General features: G+C 37.7%; 1 protein-coding gene across 23 annotated transcripts in view; it reads left to right on the top strand.

Moving 5' to 3' along the window:
- NRXN1 (neurexin 1) overlaps positions 1 to 21,373 on the top strand; it is a 1,071,808-nt gene that overhangs the window by 278,427 nt on the left and 772,008 nt on the right. Inside the window, exon 5 of one of the 23 annotated variants that reach the window (XM_053924066.1) lies at positions 19,778 to 19,831. The exons of the other annotated variants lie outside the window; for them this stretch is intronic. Within the exon in view, the coding sequence (XP_053780041.1) occupies positions 19,778 to 19,815 (38 nt within the window). The 3' untranslated portion in view covers positions 19,816 to 19,831. Of the gene's footprint in view, positions 1 to 19,777; positions 19,832 to 21,373 lie in introns of those variants that run through there. 23 annotated transcript variants of the gene reach the window in all.

The following is a 21,373-nucleotide window of genomic DNA, read 5'->3' as shown; positions in this document are numbered from 1 at the left end:
AGTCCTGTACCTACCAGAGGTGCATGCAGGTGGAACTTTTCTGCTCTGAGAATTGCAGCCTCCCGCATGCTTGCTGGAGAACTTTGGTTGATTCCCATGTACGGCAGTTTAACTTCCACAGACAGCTGGGTTCCGCTGCCATCACTTGGAAGTTCATTTTCCCTAGTGTCTGTACAAGCCCTACTCTGGGGGAAGATGGAATCAGACCCCAGAGAATTCTTCCTCTCTTCAAGAAAGTGCATTTTGCAAACTCAGTCCTACCTTCAAAGGAAAGTACACATGCATGTATCTGATCAAAATCACAAATGGATATAATAGTATTCAGTATTCAGGTAATTCAAGCTCTTATTTACTCAAAGATGTGAAAACAGTTCTATCAATGGAATTAAAGGCATTAAATCCCAAACCTGTATGCCATCAGAAGCCCAGCTTTGCACATGTTACACCCACCTCTCAGAACCTTCAGGTAGACCTTAGGTATAACCCATGCTGCTGTCAACTCTCCCCTCTGCTCCTTTCTTAAATCGAATCTCTTCTCTTATTTCCTTAATGTTTGTTCTTATTGTGTAGCAAGTTATTAAGAAAGAGTAAATACAACAAAGGACTGATCCATATCATTATACATGAGGGGATGTGCATCTCAGTAATGCACACTATGTATTGTGCTTTAATAAGTATGTTAAGTATTTATTTCTTATTTGCTTTGCAGCTAGAAAGGTAAAGATCGTTTTTAATTTCAAAGAAGTCTACACTTAGGCTAGCTGATTAGGACTTACAGAGGTACTTTGGTGGTGGTTAGAAGAACCGCTTGCATAGGAAACTCGGTGGTGGTGCTAGACTAGGAAACATTAATGCAGACTCAGGAACTCGAACGCTACTGAGCCAGGCAGGGGCAGGATGTCTTGGTTTTCCTGTCTTCCCTTCTCTTCCTTTCCCTTTCCCCTTTTTCTGTTTTTCAGCATCTAGTGAACTACCTAGAAAAAAGGAGCAGTCAGATGTGAAATTTTATCATTTTAAACTAATGATAATTAATTCAAACAAACAAACAGAGCACTAGGGGAAGCCACCAATTTTTTTTTTTTAATGAGTGAAGATCAGATAATATTGTGGCAACTGCCTTAAAATATTATAGGCTCCTATCATTATCCTTTATTATTACTATCATTTTTATTATTGTTAGGTGAACTTGTGCAAAACTTGCTGACAATAGAATATGAACTTCAGTAGCTGGTAAGAGCCCCTCTCCCAGTGTGTGGCATTTTAGGGCACACTCCCCATGTCTACTCACATCTTAATTCTGCACATTGACAGTATGGATAATCCATGCTAACAGTAACCATTGGCGATGTTAGAATGGAATCTTTCATTTCCAAAACATAAATTTAATATTGTGCCTATTATCATCTCTCTTATAAACTTGTAAAACTGAACTAATCATTTAGTTTGACAGTGGTGACAGATGGTATGGCTAAGATGTCTCAGTTCCAGTTCCCGTTAACTCTCAATAAACTTGTACAAGTAACTCCTTCTGAATCTCAGCTCTATCATTATAAAATGGGAGGCTGGCTTCTGATGCTCTTCAAGGTTATTTACAGATTTTAAATATTATAATTTTACAAACTAATTTATGTAAATGGCCAGTTAGATTGATTTCTCCACTAACAATTATTTATCTGAAGAAACCAATTTTTGAATGCAGTTTAAAATTGTCACAGCATTCCTCTTTATGAATTCTTTGAAGATGAGCATGTTCTCTGTTATATTTGATACAATGATAGATATTTTATTTATTCTGAGCCTGTTTCCTCCTCCCAAATTGTTTCTGAGGCCAGACAGCTGCTGAGGGTTATACACTAATTCCTGGGAAAGCATCCAGACCAATAATGGAATCGGGAAAGGACATGGGATGCCAAGAGAGACTGAGTTCTACCCACTTCCTAAGTGGCAAACAGAAAAGGATTTACTGACTTCTGGACACAAGTATAGATTAGGGCCTCAGCAATGAACTAGTCCAGTTTTCAAAGATTCATAAGGGATTGTCATACCACCTCTTGAAATGGACCACTTCTGAGGAAGCTTGTTGCATCTTTGGACAATTATAGCTGTAGTTATTCTGGATAAAATGTACCAATATAACCATTTAAAACATCTAACATACATCAATGTAGATGCTCGATAAAATGTGTGGAAGAAAATATGAGGACGGATTGGGAGATTTTTAAAAACTTAAGACTCATGGACATGGAAGAGGGTGGTGATTGCTGGGGGGGAGGAGTATATAAGGGGAGTAAATAGCAATGGAAAAAATAAAAACATATATTTAAAAAAAACATAAGATTCAGAAACCAGTTTTTCATAAGGCATCAATTTCTAGCGTTACTGTCGGTGTGCCTGCTTATCCTGCCTATATGTGAGATTGAGCCAACAGAAATCTTTCTTTGTGGGACTTTCAAAATTAGACATACTTGCTGCATTTAATTTCTGCAAAACTGGAACTAGACACTCAATGACCATAGGTGTTATCTGAAGCCATATATTGTTCAGAGAATTGAAAAGTTTTATATCTGATTTGGGGGTCTTTTGACTCAAGCAGTTAATTATTTTTATTGCCCTAAAGGAACTCGTAGTTGTCAGTGGCAGTTGGAACTCCAGTTTGAAGCATTTGCCAAATTAAGCACATTAGTGAATAGGTGATTCCAGGTGAGGAACTATCAATTTACCACAGGCTAATCCTTCCCTCAAACTAAATGTATCCTGACCAAGGAATATGAAGGAGCCTCGGAAACGCTTTGAGGGATTTGGGGATTATTGGTGATTTACCACGGAGTCTTTGTTGTACTGACTATCACTTTCTGTGCTTACGGAGATTAATTAATAGGACTAAATGTGAAAGGCTGCACACTAATGGCATTAACAGGAGCCATAATTATAGGACATAATTGCCAATAATTCTTCAACAGTTATTTGTAATCAGATTCTTTTGAGGTTAAATAGAAATTAAACATTTTATTCGTAGAGATATTAGTAATAGAGTGATGCATAATCACATTTATCATTTGAACTCATTGATGTCGCACAGTGTGCTCAAAAAAACCTATGGTGTTTTTAGGGGTAGTTGGGTGGAGTCTTTCTAGAGTGCCCGGATGGGGCGCCTTTGGAGTCAGAAAACCATGCGTTCCATCTTGGCTGTGTTACTTACTAGATGTGTGATCTCTGGTAATCCACCAATTCCTAACAAACTTCCGTTTCTTCCTTTAAAATGGGACAACACCTAGCTGATTTTGTTGCTTTGGAAATTCAGAGAAATGATAGTGAAGAGATATTTCAAGATATGAGATATGAATATCATGTCTGATGTAGAGTAGGTACAGCTCAAACAGGAGGCTGGTGGGCGTTGCAGTAGTAAAGGTGCTCGGCAGTCGTCAGGGCATGTTGATGACACGTGTAAGACAGACTCTTTTGGCTGACGTGCCATGTGCACGTCCTTGTGGCTTTAAGTCTTGGACAAGTTGCTCAACCACCCAGTGCTTTGGTTTCCTCATCTGTAAAATGGTGCTAGTAATTTGCTCACCTGATAGGGTTGTTCATAGGATCAAATAAAATATGTATAAAGGGATTAGAAGGTTAGCACAGGAAAGCAGTGGTCATTATTGGTTTTGTCACTATTACGCAGGTGGAAAAGCCTATTTATAAATTATAAAATAGAGAAAATTATGACAGGAAGTAGAATCAATCCACCTCAAGAAGAGTTATTAAAATATTCCAGAAAAAGATGAGATATATCAGGTGTGGCCTCACTGGCTTTGCTGTCTAAATCAAACTTGGAATTCTACCATCTAGACTGGCTTGGGATAAGATGAAGTAAAATTAAAAGAAGACCAAAAAAGGAGATTGAACCTTCAAGAATCCAGCAGACATGGTCGATGACGCTGTGCCATAACCACAGAAATTTAAACAAAAATCGAGGGGTCTGTTTCTACCCCATAATGCACAGCGAAACCTGTAGGAATCAGGGAACATTGCTCCAGATGTGAATAATCTCTGCTCTCTTTCTCCCCTCCCATCTGCCTGATCCTCCCCACTCCTATCCCAGCTGCCAGGAATGTGTCAAGTACGCTCTGACTGGCAGGAAAGAAGTTCCTCAGAAAGACAAGCTAGAGGTCGGTGGCCCAAGCACAAAGCCTCTTCTGAGCTGTGGTCATCTTTTTCTGATTTCTGTGCAAGCTAAGTGACTGCCTGCATGAGAGTGTGTATGGAAACTACACCCTCTAATGCCAGTCTCTGTCTTGCTTAATTTAACTTTATTCTGAAACTCAAAGCACCCAAGAAAAGTCTATTTGTATAATAGTTGAAAAGTCAAGTCACTTGTATACTTGTGTGTATTTCCTGGAGTTCAATCTCCTTGCTTTCAACAGGAGTGTGAGCAGTCTCCAGCCACCCCGAATGGGTTAAGGAAGCTAACTGAAGTGTTCATCTGCTTCTTTTTTTAAAAATTCTGCTTTCAAAGCACTGCCTTCATCTATCTTCCACAACAGGATATTGATCAGCTCCTGAAATGGGCTTTCTTATTTCTAGACAGTCTCTCTGCAGATACTGTAGGAGTGGGAGAGAATATGGTTCTGCACATGAAATGCATCCTTGTTTCAGAACTGAGCATTAAATGAGGGAGATGACACGTAACAACCCTCCAGTGGCCAGTGAGGTCTCAGCCAAAAGCAGAGAGAGGGATGCCAGCCCTCTTTCAGTGGATTGTGTTTCCAATGTGCCTCTGTGAACTGCTTGCTTGAAACTCAGACGTCATATTTTTCATTGACACAACAGTATACTTGGTCCTTTGTTCCTCAGGGCAGTGATCTCACGGAAGCTTCCTTAATGCTTAATGTGCCCGATGCACGTATATTGTACAATAACCGAAGAACTTTGTCACCTTGCACGTCAATTTATCTATGGCAAAGTCGATTCAAAATATTTCCTTGAATACCAGGAAATTATGTTGTAGCTCAGAAATGGGAATGGGGCTCCTCTGGCTTTAAGTCATTGCTAGATGGTCCAATCATCTGAGCAGTGAGGAGCGTGGACCAGGGACCCATTGGCAGTGAAAGGGAAGGGTCCTTTCTGTTTGCCTAGCTGTTTCTTAATTACCACCATTTTCCCAACACCATCTATTAACCCTATGGTAAGTTAAGACATGGTGGGCTATGCCAAGACAGAAAGAGGAAGGCCATTGTTCAGATTAGCTTTGACTTTCTTAATAGAAAGAGAAAAATGAAGGAAAGAAAATGAAAGGAACAGAGGGCACTTATTAGCTGTGGTGTCTGTGGAGGAGAAAATTGGCAGTTCCTCTTATGCCCAAGAGGGGCAGTCATACAAGTAAAAGCATCTTTGATTTACTGAGTATTTACCATGGACCATATACAGCGGTAGCCCTTCATTTGCCTTGTCTCATTCAATCCTAGCAATAACAGTTCCATGTAGATACCAATGTAAACTTAATTTTATGGATGAGTAACAGAAACTTAGAGGAATTACCTTGTCCAAAGTAGCATTGCTGATAAGTGATGAAGCTAGGATTCCACTATGTTGGTTGGGTTCTGAGACCTGTCTAATTTACTATGATTCAAGCCCACCAGCCACAAATTCAGTTGGAGGGTACCTGTGCATAGTTGCTGTTCACTGAGAGGACAGAATGTGATGCATGAAGCAATGCATGGAGAAATGGCAAGTGATTCAGTCAAAACATTATGATTTGGTTAAACTCCTTTGATTTGGGAAAAACTCCTTTGTATGCTTATTGCTATAATTTTTTGTAGCAAAATAATATGATCCTGCACTTCTCTGTGCTGCCTTTAACCTTCTGTGCTAAGCCTGCATCTATTTCACAAGAAAATAATAACTGTAATCATATTACTATCAATACATATTTGTAATCTAAAGCTCAGTGCAAGACAGTTAATTAAATAGATAGCACTTCTCTGCTTAGATTTTTTTAGGAAAATCACTTGACTACTCTGTACCTCAATTTGTCTCCCCCTATAGGATGGGGAAACAGGTTTACAGGGGTCAATGTAAATGCATAGCGAAGGCTGAGCATAGTGCTTCAGATATAATGGATTCTCAACAAATAATAACTATGATATTAACAATGTTAACATGAAGTATCATTATTATCATTGTGTTGTTATTAGAAATGAAATATAGGGTCTGGCACAAATAACACCCCTTTTTTATGAGCTGGTAATCTATACCAAATCTTTTATTACAAAATCATAAGCACATCATTCTGTAACATAACAATATCACACTCAAGCACACCCTATGAATTTCAGGTGAAATGTTCAAATTGCTGTCCATCTCGTGTGAGACATTCACATACCCTACCAACCACACTCAATGGCATCACTTCTGCCAGACCCTGCATTTCCTAACATCACACACTGGTTATTCCTACCTGGGGAAATGAGCACCTGTCAGAAAGACCCCCTCTGCTTTTCTATGTTCTGCTTTTACTTTCTAGGTTGGAGCTTTCCTGTTTGTACAGATATTCTCTTCCTATATTCATTATTAAACCATTTTTGTTTTAAAGCAGTGGAAACTACAATAGCATTTACATTACTATTGTTTTTTGTAGTAAAAAGCTATTTGATAGTTCTGACTATAAAGATGTAGTTTATATTTTATGAGTAATATCTTTTAAATTATATTGCTCAGGTGTTGCTCATACATAAATGTTCTCAAAAGATGTGAAAACAGAAATAACATAGAAGAAATGGCTCCATGAGGGTGAGATTTTCAACCCATCCCAGTTACGTGATATCTAGAAAGACCAGTTTTGTTTTGGCTGTGATTTCAAGGCCATCTTGAGCTAAAATTAGGTCCAAGGCTAGTAGTGAGTATATGGGAGTTCTGTGAGATAAGAAATTATTTGTTTTCATAATCTACATTCCCTCACAAAGGTGTGATTCCCTGGAAATTTCTTATTAAATTCTTTGCTGTTGAATAAACTTCATTATAAAGTATTTATTTCTCACTCTTGTCCAAGGTACATTAGTATTTAACACTGAAAGGAATTTTAGGGTTGTCTTATCAAAAGAAAGCAATGCAGAAGATAGGAGTGCAGTGTGCTTGTTGAAGACCATGTGTCCGCTGAATTAGTTAGGGCACACTTTTTAAAAAATGTCTTTGTCATTTGTTAAGGTAACGGATATTCAAGAATATTTTTAATCTGCAAATTGCCTTTCCCACTGGGATTTTGGAAAAACTAATTGATATGGAAAGTACTTAGCATTAAATCTGGTATGTATTTAATGCTCATTAAATGTTCCCCTCGTTCTTCAAATATGCCCCCAATTTCTCTTCACCATTTCTCAGCTAGCATTAACTGCTCAACCAAAACTGTGTCTTATTTGAAATATTTTCTGACAAAATGTGCTGACCAGTCCTCTGATTTAGTTTCCCTTCCTCCATTAGCAACTCTTTATTAATTCTGTTAATAGAGTGTGTACTTTGAAAAATTTCAGTGATTTCAAATATATAGCTCACCAATTCCTAGAAGGAAACCAGGGCATTTATACTTAAATTGTATAAACTTATAGCAACAAAAACATGAGTGGAGACTCACTTAAACTCAAGTTCAAGTAGAAAATCATTTCACTAATTCAAAAGTAAAGACAAATTCCGTCATAGTAGACAAAATATACTCTTTGCAAGGTTATTTGAATGTTCTAATTGTGTTTGCTATCCCTTCCTAGATGAAAATATTAGCATTACTTTGGAAATCACTATTTTGTTCTACGCTTTTTTTGCTACAATTTTGAAATGTGCTGTAGCAAACTCTAGGGACTTCAAACGAAGCTTTTCCATGTGTTCAGTCTATGTCACTAGCTGGTTGGGGGACCTTGTGTCTGTCTACTAACCTCTGAAAACTAAATTGTCTCACCTTGAGTGAACAAATAATAAGGAATAAGTAATGCTTTGGAGCATATTTCCTGAAATCATCGTCTACATGATTGTGAATCTAAGTCTCTAGCAATTTTATTATTTATGATTAGTAAAAGTTACCATGAATTAAGCCCTCATTTACTCTTTTCAAAGGACCTATTAAATAAGTACTATTATTATGCCCATTCATAGATCAGAACAATGAAAACTGGAGATTAAGTAATTTGCTCGTGATTACATAGACTTGGATTTCCAACGCAAACCAAACCGTTCCGACTGCAGAGCCCATGCACTCTGTGTGTGCCAGCTTGAGGACAGAACTTACTCCCTATGTACACGTATTTTAAATCTGAAATGTGAATCTCTTCCCCTCTGGAACACTTAGCAAAAGATTTAAGCTGCACTTCATTTTTTTAATTCTTTGACTATAAATTGTTAAAATGGAATCAAATGAGTGATAAAATTATCTACCCCTAACGATGATTGATCAGTATTTATAAATCACTTACATTTCTTCTCCTTTTTATTCCTTTCTGCTTTCTGTTTGTGGTGGTATACTGCCGGTTTATGACATTTATTTTCATGTGAACTCCAGTGTGTTAAAACTAGAATCGTTTTGTTGAGTTTCTATGTTGATAAAAATATCGCATCACTTAGGGCCCCAGGTCTCAGAGATAGCTTTGGAGTGTAATCCGGACCAGGACCAGATCAGGAAAGCACAGAGGACACCCAAACCCTGTGTTTGCTCTTCCTGGAGCTGGGTGCGTTTGACATGATTAGGGGTAGGGTTCCAGAGTAGATAATCTCAGTGATGGTAATAGGTCCTGGGATTGTTACCATCTTCTTCATTGAGAATGCCCTGTAGAAAGTTAATTAGTATGAAGAAAAATGGAGAAAGAGTGGGAAGAAAGGTATGGTGAGGATTTATGAACTTGAGGCACACATTTGCAAAGTGGCTAGATGAACATGGTGTGTTATTACTTTTACAGTAGCATAAATTCACAATAGCCCAATGAATTAAAAATAGACGAATTGTCAGATAAAACAGAAGGTGTTAAATACATTTTATACTTCCTTTAGAGCACAATGATTCCAGACTTCTGCAAGTCATTTTAATTTTTTTCTCATATTAGAAGTATTGGGGATCAGTGGCGTAGAGTGAAAGAACGTGGAGAATACAGTCGTGTTGAGCAGGAATTTAAGATATGGCAGTGTGTCTTAGATAAGCAAGAGGAAACCTATGGTTAGACAGCAGTTTCTTGTTTTTTATAAGTTCTCACCCAAGGACATTTTTCCTTTTTTTAATTTTTAAAAAATTATTTTAAATTTATTTTATTATTACATTTTTTTAAAAGAAAGAGAGGGGAATTTGGATGTGAGAAACCTTGCCTGGTTGCCTCCTGTACACCCCTCAACCGGAATCAAAGCTGAAACTTAGGTGTGCGTTGACCAGGAATCAAACCGCAACCATTTGGTGTGTGGGACAATGCTCCAACCAACTGAGCCACACTGGCCAGGGCCAGTTCCTTTTGTGAGGTTGCCTATAAATAAATCATTTCTTAGGGAAACAGGTATTTAGACCCAACCAGTTAACAAACATTTATTATTTGGCAGTGGAATTTGAGTTAATCCAGACTCTATTGGGTGTCTGTCATAAATGGTAACCCCATTTTGAAAAGACAGCTAAATAAGATAATGAGGATAGTTTTGATCTTTTTAAAATTAATATTGATTTTTATGTGTCAGTTTTATACAGGCAGCAAGACACAATTATGCCCTAAGTGCATTAAGTCATACCCTTCACAGATTTTGACAGAGAGAAGGAGTATTTTTAGTGGTAGTAGTTAATTTACACTGTCATTAATGCATGAAAAGGTTGGTGATGATGTCTAATTGTTTCCTATTTTTTTACTACTTAAACTAAAAGTAAGGTTAATGAACCAAGCTGTGGTATGTTATTGGTTATGACAGTTTCTCCAAAAGTGTCTTGCTTAAAATCACTCTTCTTACTAATCAATTTCTGATTCTAAAATGAACTTTTTCTTCCATCTTTTCTCCTCCATTTTCTCCCTCTCTCTTCTAAATATTGGAACATGCATTAAAAAGTGGGGAAATTTATAAGCTACTTTAATTCTTTCAAGAAAGAAATGCTAGAGAACAACTCATTTAAAACATTCAACATTAAGCAGCTTAGTGATTATTTTATATAACTCTAAAACAGGCGCACACATTCACACAAACACAGATGTAATTTATTTGCATTAAATGGATACTATTCACATATGCAGTTTCGATGGAAGTGTCATGAATCAGTTATACTGCTTTTGTAAAAGTTTAACTTCATCATTTGAGATGGCCTTAAAAAAGTCAACCTTTTCCCGATTCATACACTCAGTAATAATGTCCTAAAGGCGTATTGTACACTCTACAATATATGTATTATACTTTACTATAGTCTTGAAAGGTAAGATTGGCAGGAAATGTTAAGACTTAGTTTTTATCTGTATCAGGATATTTTCCTCTTCGAGGAATAAAATATGCATGTTTGTGATGTCACATAACCAACAATCAGAGAGAGCAGTTAATTTGACAGCTCCAAATCTTTTAAATCTGGCCATCCTCATTCTGCCCTCTTTAGCATATTGGCTTTTGTCCTCGAGTGTGTCCGCTCGTGACCACAAAACGGGTGCCGTAGCTTCCTGCATCACGTCTGCATACAGCCATGTCCGAACATGGACCCGGACTCTGTGTGTGTACACCTTTCCCACGAGTTCTCCAGCCGTCTCCCTCCAGTCTCACTGGCACTTTTCTAAACCAATCGCAGGCTAATGTGATTAAAAGGGAAGGCTCAGGGCAGTCTTGGCGAATCAAGACCCATGCCCCTGGCTTTGAGCAAGGGCCAAGTTTCCTTAAAGCACTTGACCACTGAATGCCTAATAAAAGTAGGGGGAAGATACGTGGCTCAGATTTACAAGCTACTTAGACGTAAATCCGAACGAACAAAACCCCCAAACCTTACCTGAGAAATACACAAAGCATCAGACATCATATGCATGGGTAAAAATTGATATGGGAAAGGCTGAGGGACTTAGAGAAATCAACATATACTGACAACTGTGTCTGCATTGCCAACTGACTTTTAAATCATGGATAATTTTTCCATTTATCCAAAGTAACCAAATTCTACTATGTCTCAGTGACAATAAAAGACATATGCCTGAATTGCTCCCATATTTCTCTGTGCACATACAAGTTTCTAAGCTTGAGAAGGCTTTAGCTCATCTTTAAATAATTCCCCAAAAGGCAGGAAAACTTACTTAACTTTTGATAACTCATTGTTAAATAATGAAGGCAATGTTAAGATTCCCCTCCTGCTGTGTGCATTTATGAAAATGATCATGTAAATAAATATTGATTAAACCTTTGTTTTTATGCAGTAGGGGAAACCCAATGAAATTGACTGAGTAGCCCGTACAAGCTTACTTCATTTAGTAAGCCGTCTAATAATGCAGGTAACCATATTGATTACTGAATTTACCTAACACTTTAATTGGGGTTATACACACATGTACATACACACAAATAGACACATATAAATTTAGTGCAGGTTACACAATATAAAATTATTGCTGGTTGGTTTAGGTCAAAAGAAGATGGATATCAGGAATGCCATATGGTTCAACCAAAGATTTTTAAACAAGCGGGGTGCAGGGGAAGTACCAGGAAGCAATAAAGTTGTGTTTTACTTCGTGACTAGTTTTCTGTGTGTTCAGCCCCAATTGTATAATGAAGGTCTCTTGAAAACAATATTAATATGCACTTTTTAATTATAGTATATCTCATTCATAACACATTCAATAAATTAATTCCCTTGGCCTATTTCTGCTGTGATACCAGAAAATCTGTGCTAATAAGGATTTTAAAGAGCACTGACTCAAACTATATACCAAAGATAAAGACACTGGAGCTCAGATTCATTTAGTGACTTACGCAAGATAGACCAGATGACAGTTTTCACTGTCCCTCCAGAGCTCCTCGCTCTGTATGATTGTGCCGTCAGGATGCTGCCTTCTAACTAACCTCTGGGGTTCTGCTTACCTTCTACCATCATGATTATGAAACTTTGGTTTCATGTTTTTTTAATACATTTTTTCTTTTCTTTTATTGTTACTCAAGTATAGTTGTCTCCCTTTTCCTCACACCACTCCCCCCCATCCCAGCCAACCCTACCTCCCTCCCTCGATCCTACCCCCTTTGGCTTTGTCCATGTGTCCTTTATACACGTTCCTTGAAAAAGGGGAAGGGTTTCATGTTTTAATTATATTTTGTATTCTTTCCAGGTATAAACTTCCTCCTTAGTTCTTAATATATCTGAGATTTTTAAAGCTTTCCTAGAATTACATTTGATGTTTGATTATTGAGACATTTTCTTCTCTCTGTCCCAAACTTAAAGCTTATTTTGGATTGCCAATAATAAAAATATTGTGTAAGTGAGGTTTCAGGAAATTTGCTGATGTCTGCCAGTTTCCACAAAAAAACTCATGCACTCTGTTAACTCTAATGGCTGAGAGGATTGCAGTATTTTTCTGTTATTGCCTAGAAATGTCTGCAGTTTCCATACCTTTATAGTTCAAGAGAAGTGGAGCTTTTTGTGTGACATTCTTTTAGTTCTGAATAAACAAGACGTTAAATGGCTATGTATTGTTTAAAGACAGGCAGAGAGCTAGTATTTGAACCAGAATGTTGCTTTTTTAATTTGGAACGCACACACAATATCTACTTGCATCAACCTAGGAAGGTCAGTGGCAAAAGTCAGAATCAGTGGAATAGTTATGCATATTTATTAATATTTATGTTAATATTGTTTTCAAGAGACCTTCATTAGTAATGTGATGCCACTAATGTGAAAATTAACCAACAGCATCACCAATATTGAATTTTAAAAAATCATTCCTCAGTATGTTTTCTCTAAAGCCAGTAATTTCCCTGAATTCAGCAAGAGTTATTCTTTTTTTTTTTTAAGTGAACATGATCTCAAACCCAATTATTAGAAAGGTCACACTCTGTGGTTGATACTCTGAAAGCCAAATGCAACTTTATATTGTGCGTTTTTTTTTTAATTCATGCCATTTTAAACCAGAAGTTGCCCTCAAAAATAGCATTTAGTCAAAAAAGTCATCCTGTAATTAAATATTTTCCAGCACCCACAGTTTCCAAGCAATGTATAATACCTGTCTTTAGTTCTCTTTAGAATTTACATGTTTGTAGAAATGTGCTTCCCATACACTTTCCTTGATAAGCCTTTCTGTATGCTGGTATTCTTTGGTGTTCTCTTATAAAGTTCTAGTACTCTTGATTTTGAAAAGTGAAAAACAAACAAACAAACAAAAAGATCTTTAAGGAAAAGACTATCTTCCATGTGGGATCCTTATTCTAATGTCTGGGTTACTGTCAGTAAGCTTTTTTTTTTAATGAACTATTTTGGCCATTTGAGTAACTGGCTTTTATTGAATAACCATGTCTTATAATCAATAACGTGACAAAAATATTGCAAAGTATTACCCTTGTATTGGAGGATATACATGGGGGAGAGAATAAGGTTCTTCTATGTAGAGAGTGACCCTCCGAAATTATTAAATGTCTGAGAATTAGTAACATTAAAAAAGTCAGTCATGTCCTCCTCCCTCCAACAGTCCCCCAAATTCAGAAGTTATAGTATATAACATAGAATTTAAGGTCTTTGACCTTAGGATTACTAAAATCTGGCTTCAAATTCTAGCCCTAACGTTTACATTTTGCAAAACCCTGGGCAAGTTAATCTTTTTAAGCTTAGATTTCTCACATATAAAATGGGGAAAATACCACATGTCTCAGAGAGTAACTGGGATAGTAAAATGAAATAATGTGTCTGAATGGAACAGCGAGAGTTCCATACATGAGAGGTTATTAGTCTCAGGTCATTATGTTTTTCTTTCAATCTTTTTCAAGCACCGGCCTTTCACACCATCGTCAGAATCATCAGTCTTTCCTCACCATGAATCATTGCCTTGGAAATTCAGGCCAACATCTCAGAGAGTTGGTTTTTATTATTCTTAATTTCCAGTATTATTGCAGTGCACGTTTACTTATCTGACAGATATTTGGTGGGCATGTGCTAGAAGCCATGCACTGCTGTCTAAGACCTGAAAGGTCTACTAATGAGCAAGAGCAAACATGGTTCCTGTCCTCTGGTATTCCTAAGCAATAAAGGCACTGGATAATTCCACACACAAACCTAAAATTGCAACAATATCAGGCAGCTAAGGAGACAAATATAGAGCTGTAGGAGTCTCTCCCAGACCAATCTGGCCTTATCAAAGGCTCTGAGAAAATTTTTCCAAAGAAATAGCATTTGTGATGAAAGTGGAAGGACAAATGGGAGTGAACCAGGTGAAGAGGACAAAGAAGTTCCCTGCGGAGGTAAACCATTGTTCAAAGGACCTGTGGTAGAATGGAGAAGGGAGAATGCAAGTCAAAGGTTGTATAGATAGAATACAGGGAACAGGGGACAGTGGCTTAAAATGAGACTGAATTTTGTTTCCAAAACATGGCAAGCCAGGCTTCTAGGTCATATTAGAGTTTTACGTTTATTCTAAAATAGCAAAGGCTTTATGACAAGCTAACATGATCAGATTTGCTTTTGCAGAATTAGGGGTGTTTGGAGTCAATGTGTGAGGACCCATTGGGAAGACACGGTAGTATTATAATGCCTTGGACTTGGGTGGAGGTAGTGAAGATGGAAAGCTGACAATACATCTGATGTAGGAATTATAGGCTGAAGCAGAGAGTGTTATTGAGAATAACAAAGAAGAACCTATGGTCCTCTAAGAGAAGCGTAGAAAAGATCTGTGCTGGAATTAAATATATGTGAATCAGCTGAGTGTGGGCACTAATGAAGGGGGCTCAGCATAGAGAAGACAAAGGAAATCATGGAGTTATAACAAGTTTTTTTTGGACAGGGCAATGCAAAGACAGAGGAAAGAGTTTTACTATGTAAAATGAGAAACTGTGTTATCTTAGATGGATATTGGATTACTGAGCTCATAGTTCATAGTCATTTACTGGGCTCTTAGGCAGTGTTTCCAAAATTTTCAGTGATTTGTGGAGGTGTTTATGGTACGAGAGAAACTATGCATAGAAGTTAGTCTAATTGACTCGAATGTTTTTTCTGAATTCCCCTAAAAAAGCAACCCATTCTCTCCCCAACTTCCTCTCCCTCCCCACCTTTGTTCCCTTCTCCTGCCATGACCCTTCTCCATCTTCCTCTGTCTTACTTCAGCAAACTTTAAAAAGTATTTTTAAATGGACAAAATTCAAATATGTGGGCCATCTCTGGAATCTCTTGGACTATAAGTTCTGTGCACTTCTCTCTTTCCATTTCATTATTCTTTTTTTTTCCTTTTTTCTATATGCTTGTTTGATTTTATTAAAAATTTGGGGGGTTATCAAGAAGAATTTTATTTTATTTTTTTCGCATATTTTTATTGTTGTTCAAGTACAGTTGTCTCCATTTCCCACCCCCCCCCAGTAGCCATCCCCACTGATCTTACCCCACTTTGGCTTTAAGTGTATTGTCTTTGTTATATTGTGTCCAGGTATGTTAGCTATAAACTAACTTATAAAATATATTTTTGAACTATGGTAGAGCAGGGGTGTCAAACTCATTTTCACAGGGGGCCACATCAGCCTTGTGGTTGCCTTCAAAGGGCTGAATGTAATTTCAACTCCTTAACAGTTAGGGAGGAGTTACATTTATACAGTCCTAAAATTATTTCGGCCCTTTGAAGGCAACTGCAACGCTGGTGAGGCCCCCAGTGAAAATGAGTTTGACACCTCTGTGTAGAGTATGGAGAAATTAAAGTGCAAAATCTACAATTATTGGATTAGTGAAATTTTCCCTAAATATTTCACAAAAGTATCTAGCAAGGCAAATATGTCTTGGCATCTTTCTCCTTGTGGGTTTTTATTCGAGATTGACAATAAAAGAAAAGCCTATTAGCTTTTAAGAGTTCAAAATTCTGCCTTTTCATTTAAGCTTTTGAATTTAATAAAGATAGACCAGCACCATTACACTCCAAAGGCCAAGTGGAAATAGTCATGAGTAGAATATCTTCCAACACATCCTTCACCTTGGAGTGGACTTTTTAAAAGAAAATATGTGTATACAGGTATGTTACAGCCAAAGGGCTGGTCTTGCTACATATTTAGAGGTTGGTTTTTCAACTTTTTTATTGTTTGTTGACATATGGACATGTTGGTGGTCCTGTATATTTCATTTTTTATTCTCTGGATTTATGGGTTTGAAATAATTGAGCAGCAAACAGAATAGGGGAGTCTTGTTGTTTTGGGTGTGTGTGTGTGCACGCGTGTATTTCCTGGTGAAAAATAGTTTCAGTTGTCGGTACACTGCCAGAAAAAGCACTTCTCTCCAGCTCATTTCTTTTTACAGAGGCTGCTGGCGTGAATTGAGGGCCTTATAGGAAGAGGCAGTGGGCCTTTGAGCCAGGTGCTTGTTCTCGCTTTCTTCTTATGATATTTGATGGTTCATTAGAATTCTGTCTTCAAACCTATCAAGAAAGAAAGAAAGAAGGAATAAGCAGAATGTTTATTGTCACATAAAGAAAAAAAGCCACTAAACACTTAGGGCTATTGAAGTTTTATCTTAGTCATTTTATCTTGATATGATGACTTGCCCTTGTTTAATGCTGGATTCACATTAAATAGTGTCAGTGCGTTGCTCACGCCCAGCAGAGCTGAGGAAGAGAGGCACTACCCGGAAGCAACACTCCATGCTCCACTGAAAAGTGCTTCTTTCTGAACTAAAAATTACCTGGGGATTAGGGTCAGAGATAAAGGTTTAGGGCAAGATTTCTGAAGCTTGGCATTGGTGACATTATGGTCCAGGTAACTCTGGACCATGGGGGCCAGTCCTGTATATTGTAGGATATTTGGCAACATCCTGTACCTCTACACACTACATGCCAGCACCATCCCCCCCACCACACTTCATTGAGACAACCAAAAATGTCTGTAGACATTGCCAAATGCCCAGGAGGGGCTGCAGAGTGGGACACAATATCATCCTTAATTTATAACTACCAGCTTTGTATTATTTAAGAATAAGTTTTAATAGTTAAGACAAATGAAAAACTATGATGCATAAGCATTTCAGACTTCCACCCCACTCACACTTACATGCAAATGTGAAACAATAGAGTTCTTACATAGTTAAAACATTTAAAAAATATGTTGCACATTACCTTCAAATAAGAATGAAAACAGCATCTTCACTCAATCTAATTTCTATTTTTAGAAATATATTTATAAAACTATAACTAAACCTGCTGAAAATTGGTTTTCTTTAATCTAACCTAATTTTCAAAGTTTGATCATTTTCAGAACTGTATTATCAGGTATTAATCCTCTTTAAAGACTAGCAACTTGGAAAGATCATGCCAATTCTCATTGTGCATTAGTATCTTTATCCAAGAGTTGGTTCTGGTAGTCTGATAAAAAATAAGTCAGGGCTCTATTTACTTGTTATAAATGCAATTGCATTATCTATCTAAAGAAATGAAACATTACAGAGAAAAGAACGGTCCACAGAGATAACCCAGTCATTCGTCACTCTTGGCCAAGGTTCCCATCACATTCGTTTTCCATCCCAAATGAAGCAATCTTTAGAAAGTTTGGCTTTTTGGGGTGTTTTGTTGTTGTCATTGTTGTTTTTGTTTTTCACTTGTCCTACATAAAAGATATATAAGTTATATAAGTTTAAAATAATTTTGACTTAGTCTATGATGTGAGCGATAAAAGAAATTATTTCCCAGTTTTTACTTCTCTTAGTTTGCTTTGTTTTTCACCAGTTAATTTTTCCAATTAAATTTGATTTTTTTCTGTAAGTATGCCATTGCCGTGAAACCTTACAAAATGCTGGTACAGTCAACAATAAAATGTTTGCACAAATGTTTCCCCCTGCATCATTTAAACCTCTGAAATATTAAGTGTTTATTTATAGTATAATTAAAAAGGCTTTCCTCTCCCCCAGTATTTCACTCAGTGAATGACAGGACTGTTATTTTAGTAACTCTATTTCTGGAGCAGCTCACTGTATTTTTAGTTAAGAATAAGAAATTTGCGTCTGGTGCGGAGGTTACTGGCCTCACTGGAATCTGTGCCATTTGATGTGATAGTACATACATCTTTGACTGTGAACCAGAAAACAGAACCCGGTGTACTAGGAGCGAATCTACTGAGATCAAACTTCGTGTTTTTGTTCTCAGTTCAGCGCTTCCATTTTTTAGTTTAATTTGGGAATATCCTGGGTCCCACATAAGAGGGATGGATCCTACGGGTTTAGGAAGTGGACATAAGAGGTTATTGTACATGGCAGCAGGAGGCAGTAACAGGGAACAGAGGTTTACTAAAACGTGTTATACTGACATAGATAATCTTTGCTTGACTCCCTTTTCTCTACTTTCTTGAGAGGCAGATTTAAAAGAAAATTCAAGTCATACAATTTTTACTCTATTTTACATTAAATCTAGGCGGGTTTCTGACTAGACAGTTTTCCTTAAAACATATATATACAGTAATCTTGTAAGTATATGTGTATCTGCAACTAAGCAAGTATAAAATTCTAAAAACAAGATGTGATTTAAATATTCTAGGCTTGCCCTGACTGGTGTGGCTCAGTTGGTTGGGCGCCGTACCACAGACTGAAAGGTCATGGGTTCAATCCCCAGACAACAACCACGTCTGGGTTGAGAGTTCAGTCCAGGGCAGGGTGTGTGCGATAGTCAACCAATTGGTTTCTCTCTCACATCGATGTTTCTCTCATTCTCTTTCTCCCTCCCTTCCCCTTTGTCTAAAATCAATAAGCATGTCCTCCAGTGAGGATAAAAATTTATCCTAGGCTTCAATCATTGAAAAGTTCAGATGGTGATGCTTTCCTCCTTTTCTACTGATGCTCTGGCAACAGGTATCACTCCTGCTCCTCTTAGCAACTATCGCCGACTTCAGGCCTTGCCTGAAGTGTTTCTGACAGTAATTATGATGCTCAATTACTGGCTCAGAACATTGAGTTGGGCTCAGTACACTTGCAGAAATTTATTTTTTCTCTTTTTGTTCAGTTGACTGTTTTCTTCACTTTCCTTATTTTTTTCTCTTCATTCTAGGAAGTAAAACATGCCATGTTTACATATTTATAGGTACACATAGGAATACAAGAAATGACATATTTTTAAATAACCACTTTCCTCCTTCATTAGAGGTAGAGAAAGCATATGTAGTTGTATACCTAACCTGATTTATATATGATACTGATGTAGTTTTATGAATGTGAAACTTTAAAGATCATGCCTAACTGTTATGATCCCGATAGAGGCAGAAATTTCCAATGAGACTCATATTATCCTTTTCTCTGATGGTAAAACACATAGACCAGATATAAAATAAAGATCTTGGCACATCAGGTCAGCTGCCAAGAGAAAACAAGTCGCAATCAACCAACTGGATATGAGAATTAAACAATTGAATCAAATCAAGAAATTGGACAGAAGATTTTTTTTCAGGTGGTGCAGAATTCGGGACAGAACAGAGACTAAAGAACACACTTCCACAAGAGTCTGGGCTGGGTTTACTCTGACCTCACAGCTAAGGTTGAAACAGCAGAGTGAGAACAACTAAAAAGATCACCACTGCATGATGAGATGATGATGATGATGATGATGCTTATTTTTACAAAAGTTTATTCTTAAATGTATAACAGGCTCTAAGGTAACCTTCATTCTTTCTATAGGTGGCAAGAGATGTTATAACAGAGAATCCAGATGTTAAAGCATAAATGGAATTCAGGATCACCATTACCTCAGGCACAAGGAACAGCTCACTTTTTGCCAGATTTCTTAATTGGACTTGTGGCCACGGGGCTTTTCCCTGAGGCCTTTGCTTTTCGCTCCTCGAGTTTCTTCTCCTCTTTTTGCTTCTGCTTGAATGCCTTATTTCATCCACCTCCTTATCCTGCTTCTTGGGCTGCCTCGGGGGCTTCTTCTTGCCACCTTTTCAGCTGGACACAGCACCTGCCACCTCTTCCCCTGGATAGAATTCTAAATGCAAGAAAAGTAAAGGGCCTTGGTTTACACCTTTTATTTTAGTTTTAGTTTTCATAGGGTCCTGTATTGATTAGCTATACATTGATAGCTATGAAAAGTTTCTCTAATTCAGTTGCATAGTCACCTGGGGGGGGGGTTCAGATTCCTACATTCACCCCTAGAAATTCTGACACAGTATATCAAGGGTGGGTTCTGTGTATAAACACTTGTGGTGGTGTTAATGCAAGGAATCCCTGATAGCCAGTAACTATACTTTATGAGCCACTGCTCTCTACTCTAGGTCATGGGCACTTTTGATCTTGCTAAGGTCCAATTACATCATCCAACCTCTCCTCTTATTGTTACCAAACTAAAGGGGTTCATTTATCTATGTGCATCAAAGCCCAATAAGAAGTGAACAGGAGTTTGCAGCAAAGAAAATAAAAGTTTATTTAAGGAATTGGCACCAATACTGGAGTCACAGCTGAGCTATGGTCTACGACCTAGCTTCCCAATGGTCCCTAGTGGATAGATTATATAGGGGGAAAATCATTAGTCATGGTGGCTGGGGAGTTGGGGTCACGGCCTCTGCTGATTGGTAGGGCTAGGGTAAGGAGTGGTTGATTATCGCATCAGTCCTGGTGTCGGCCATGGTGTTGTCCCATGTGGTATCATGAAGATGTGGTTGGTATAGTCATTCTGCTTCATGGGTCTGGGGCTGAAACATAACTGAAGTTAAGATATTATCTTTAGTTTAATTGAAATTCTGTTCTCATGGTCAGTAGGTCTGAAGCTTTATTCATAAGAAAATGTAATGCTGATCAGAATTTAATGTCCTAAGGGCCTAATGATTCAAGAAGTGGATGCTCTGCAGTATGGGCAAGGGTGACGGGATCTGGTGGAAAGGAAGCAAGTGAATCAGAGTGCTATTAGACAGGACAAAGATAGCTTGAATGAAGGAAATAGTAATATTAAAGAAATGAAGTGCCTATCTGCTTATATTATCACTTTAGTTCTCAGAGGACTAAAGAAGGCTGCAATGAGTAATTTGTCTGAGTTTCAGTCAAGGAGGAACCTGGAGGTCTCACAGTGGAGGCAATCACGAGAAAGATAAGGGAATAATTTGAAGTATATGTAGAAGAAAAACCAAAACCAAGTTATAATCATAGACCAGCACAATATACCACAACAAACTACACAACGTCGAAGAGATGCAGGGAGTCTCCTTTGGGTCCGTGAGTGCCACCCTGGTTGACAGGAAGATGAGAGAAGGTTGGAGACAGCTCTGTTCTTGTCTAGACATA

Source organism: Desmodus rotundus, chromosome 5 (assembly GCF_022682495.2).
Source record: "Desmodus rotundus isolate HL8 chromosome 5, HLdesRot8A.1, whole genome shotgun sequence".
Lineage (NCBI taxonomy): Eukaryota > Metazoa > Chordata > Mammalia > Chiroptera > Phyllostomidae > Desmodus > Desmodus rotundus.
This window is presented reverse-complemented; position numbering and strand designations above follow the sequence as displayed.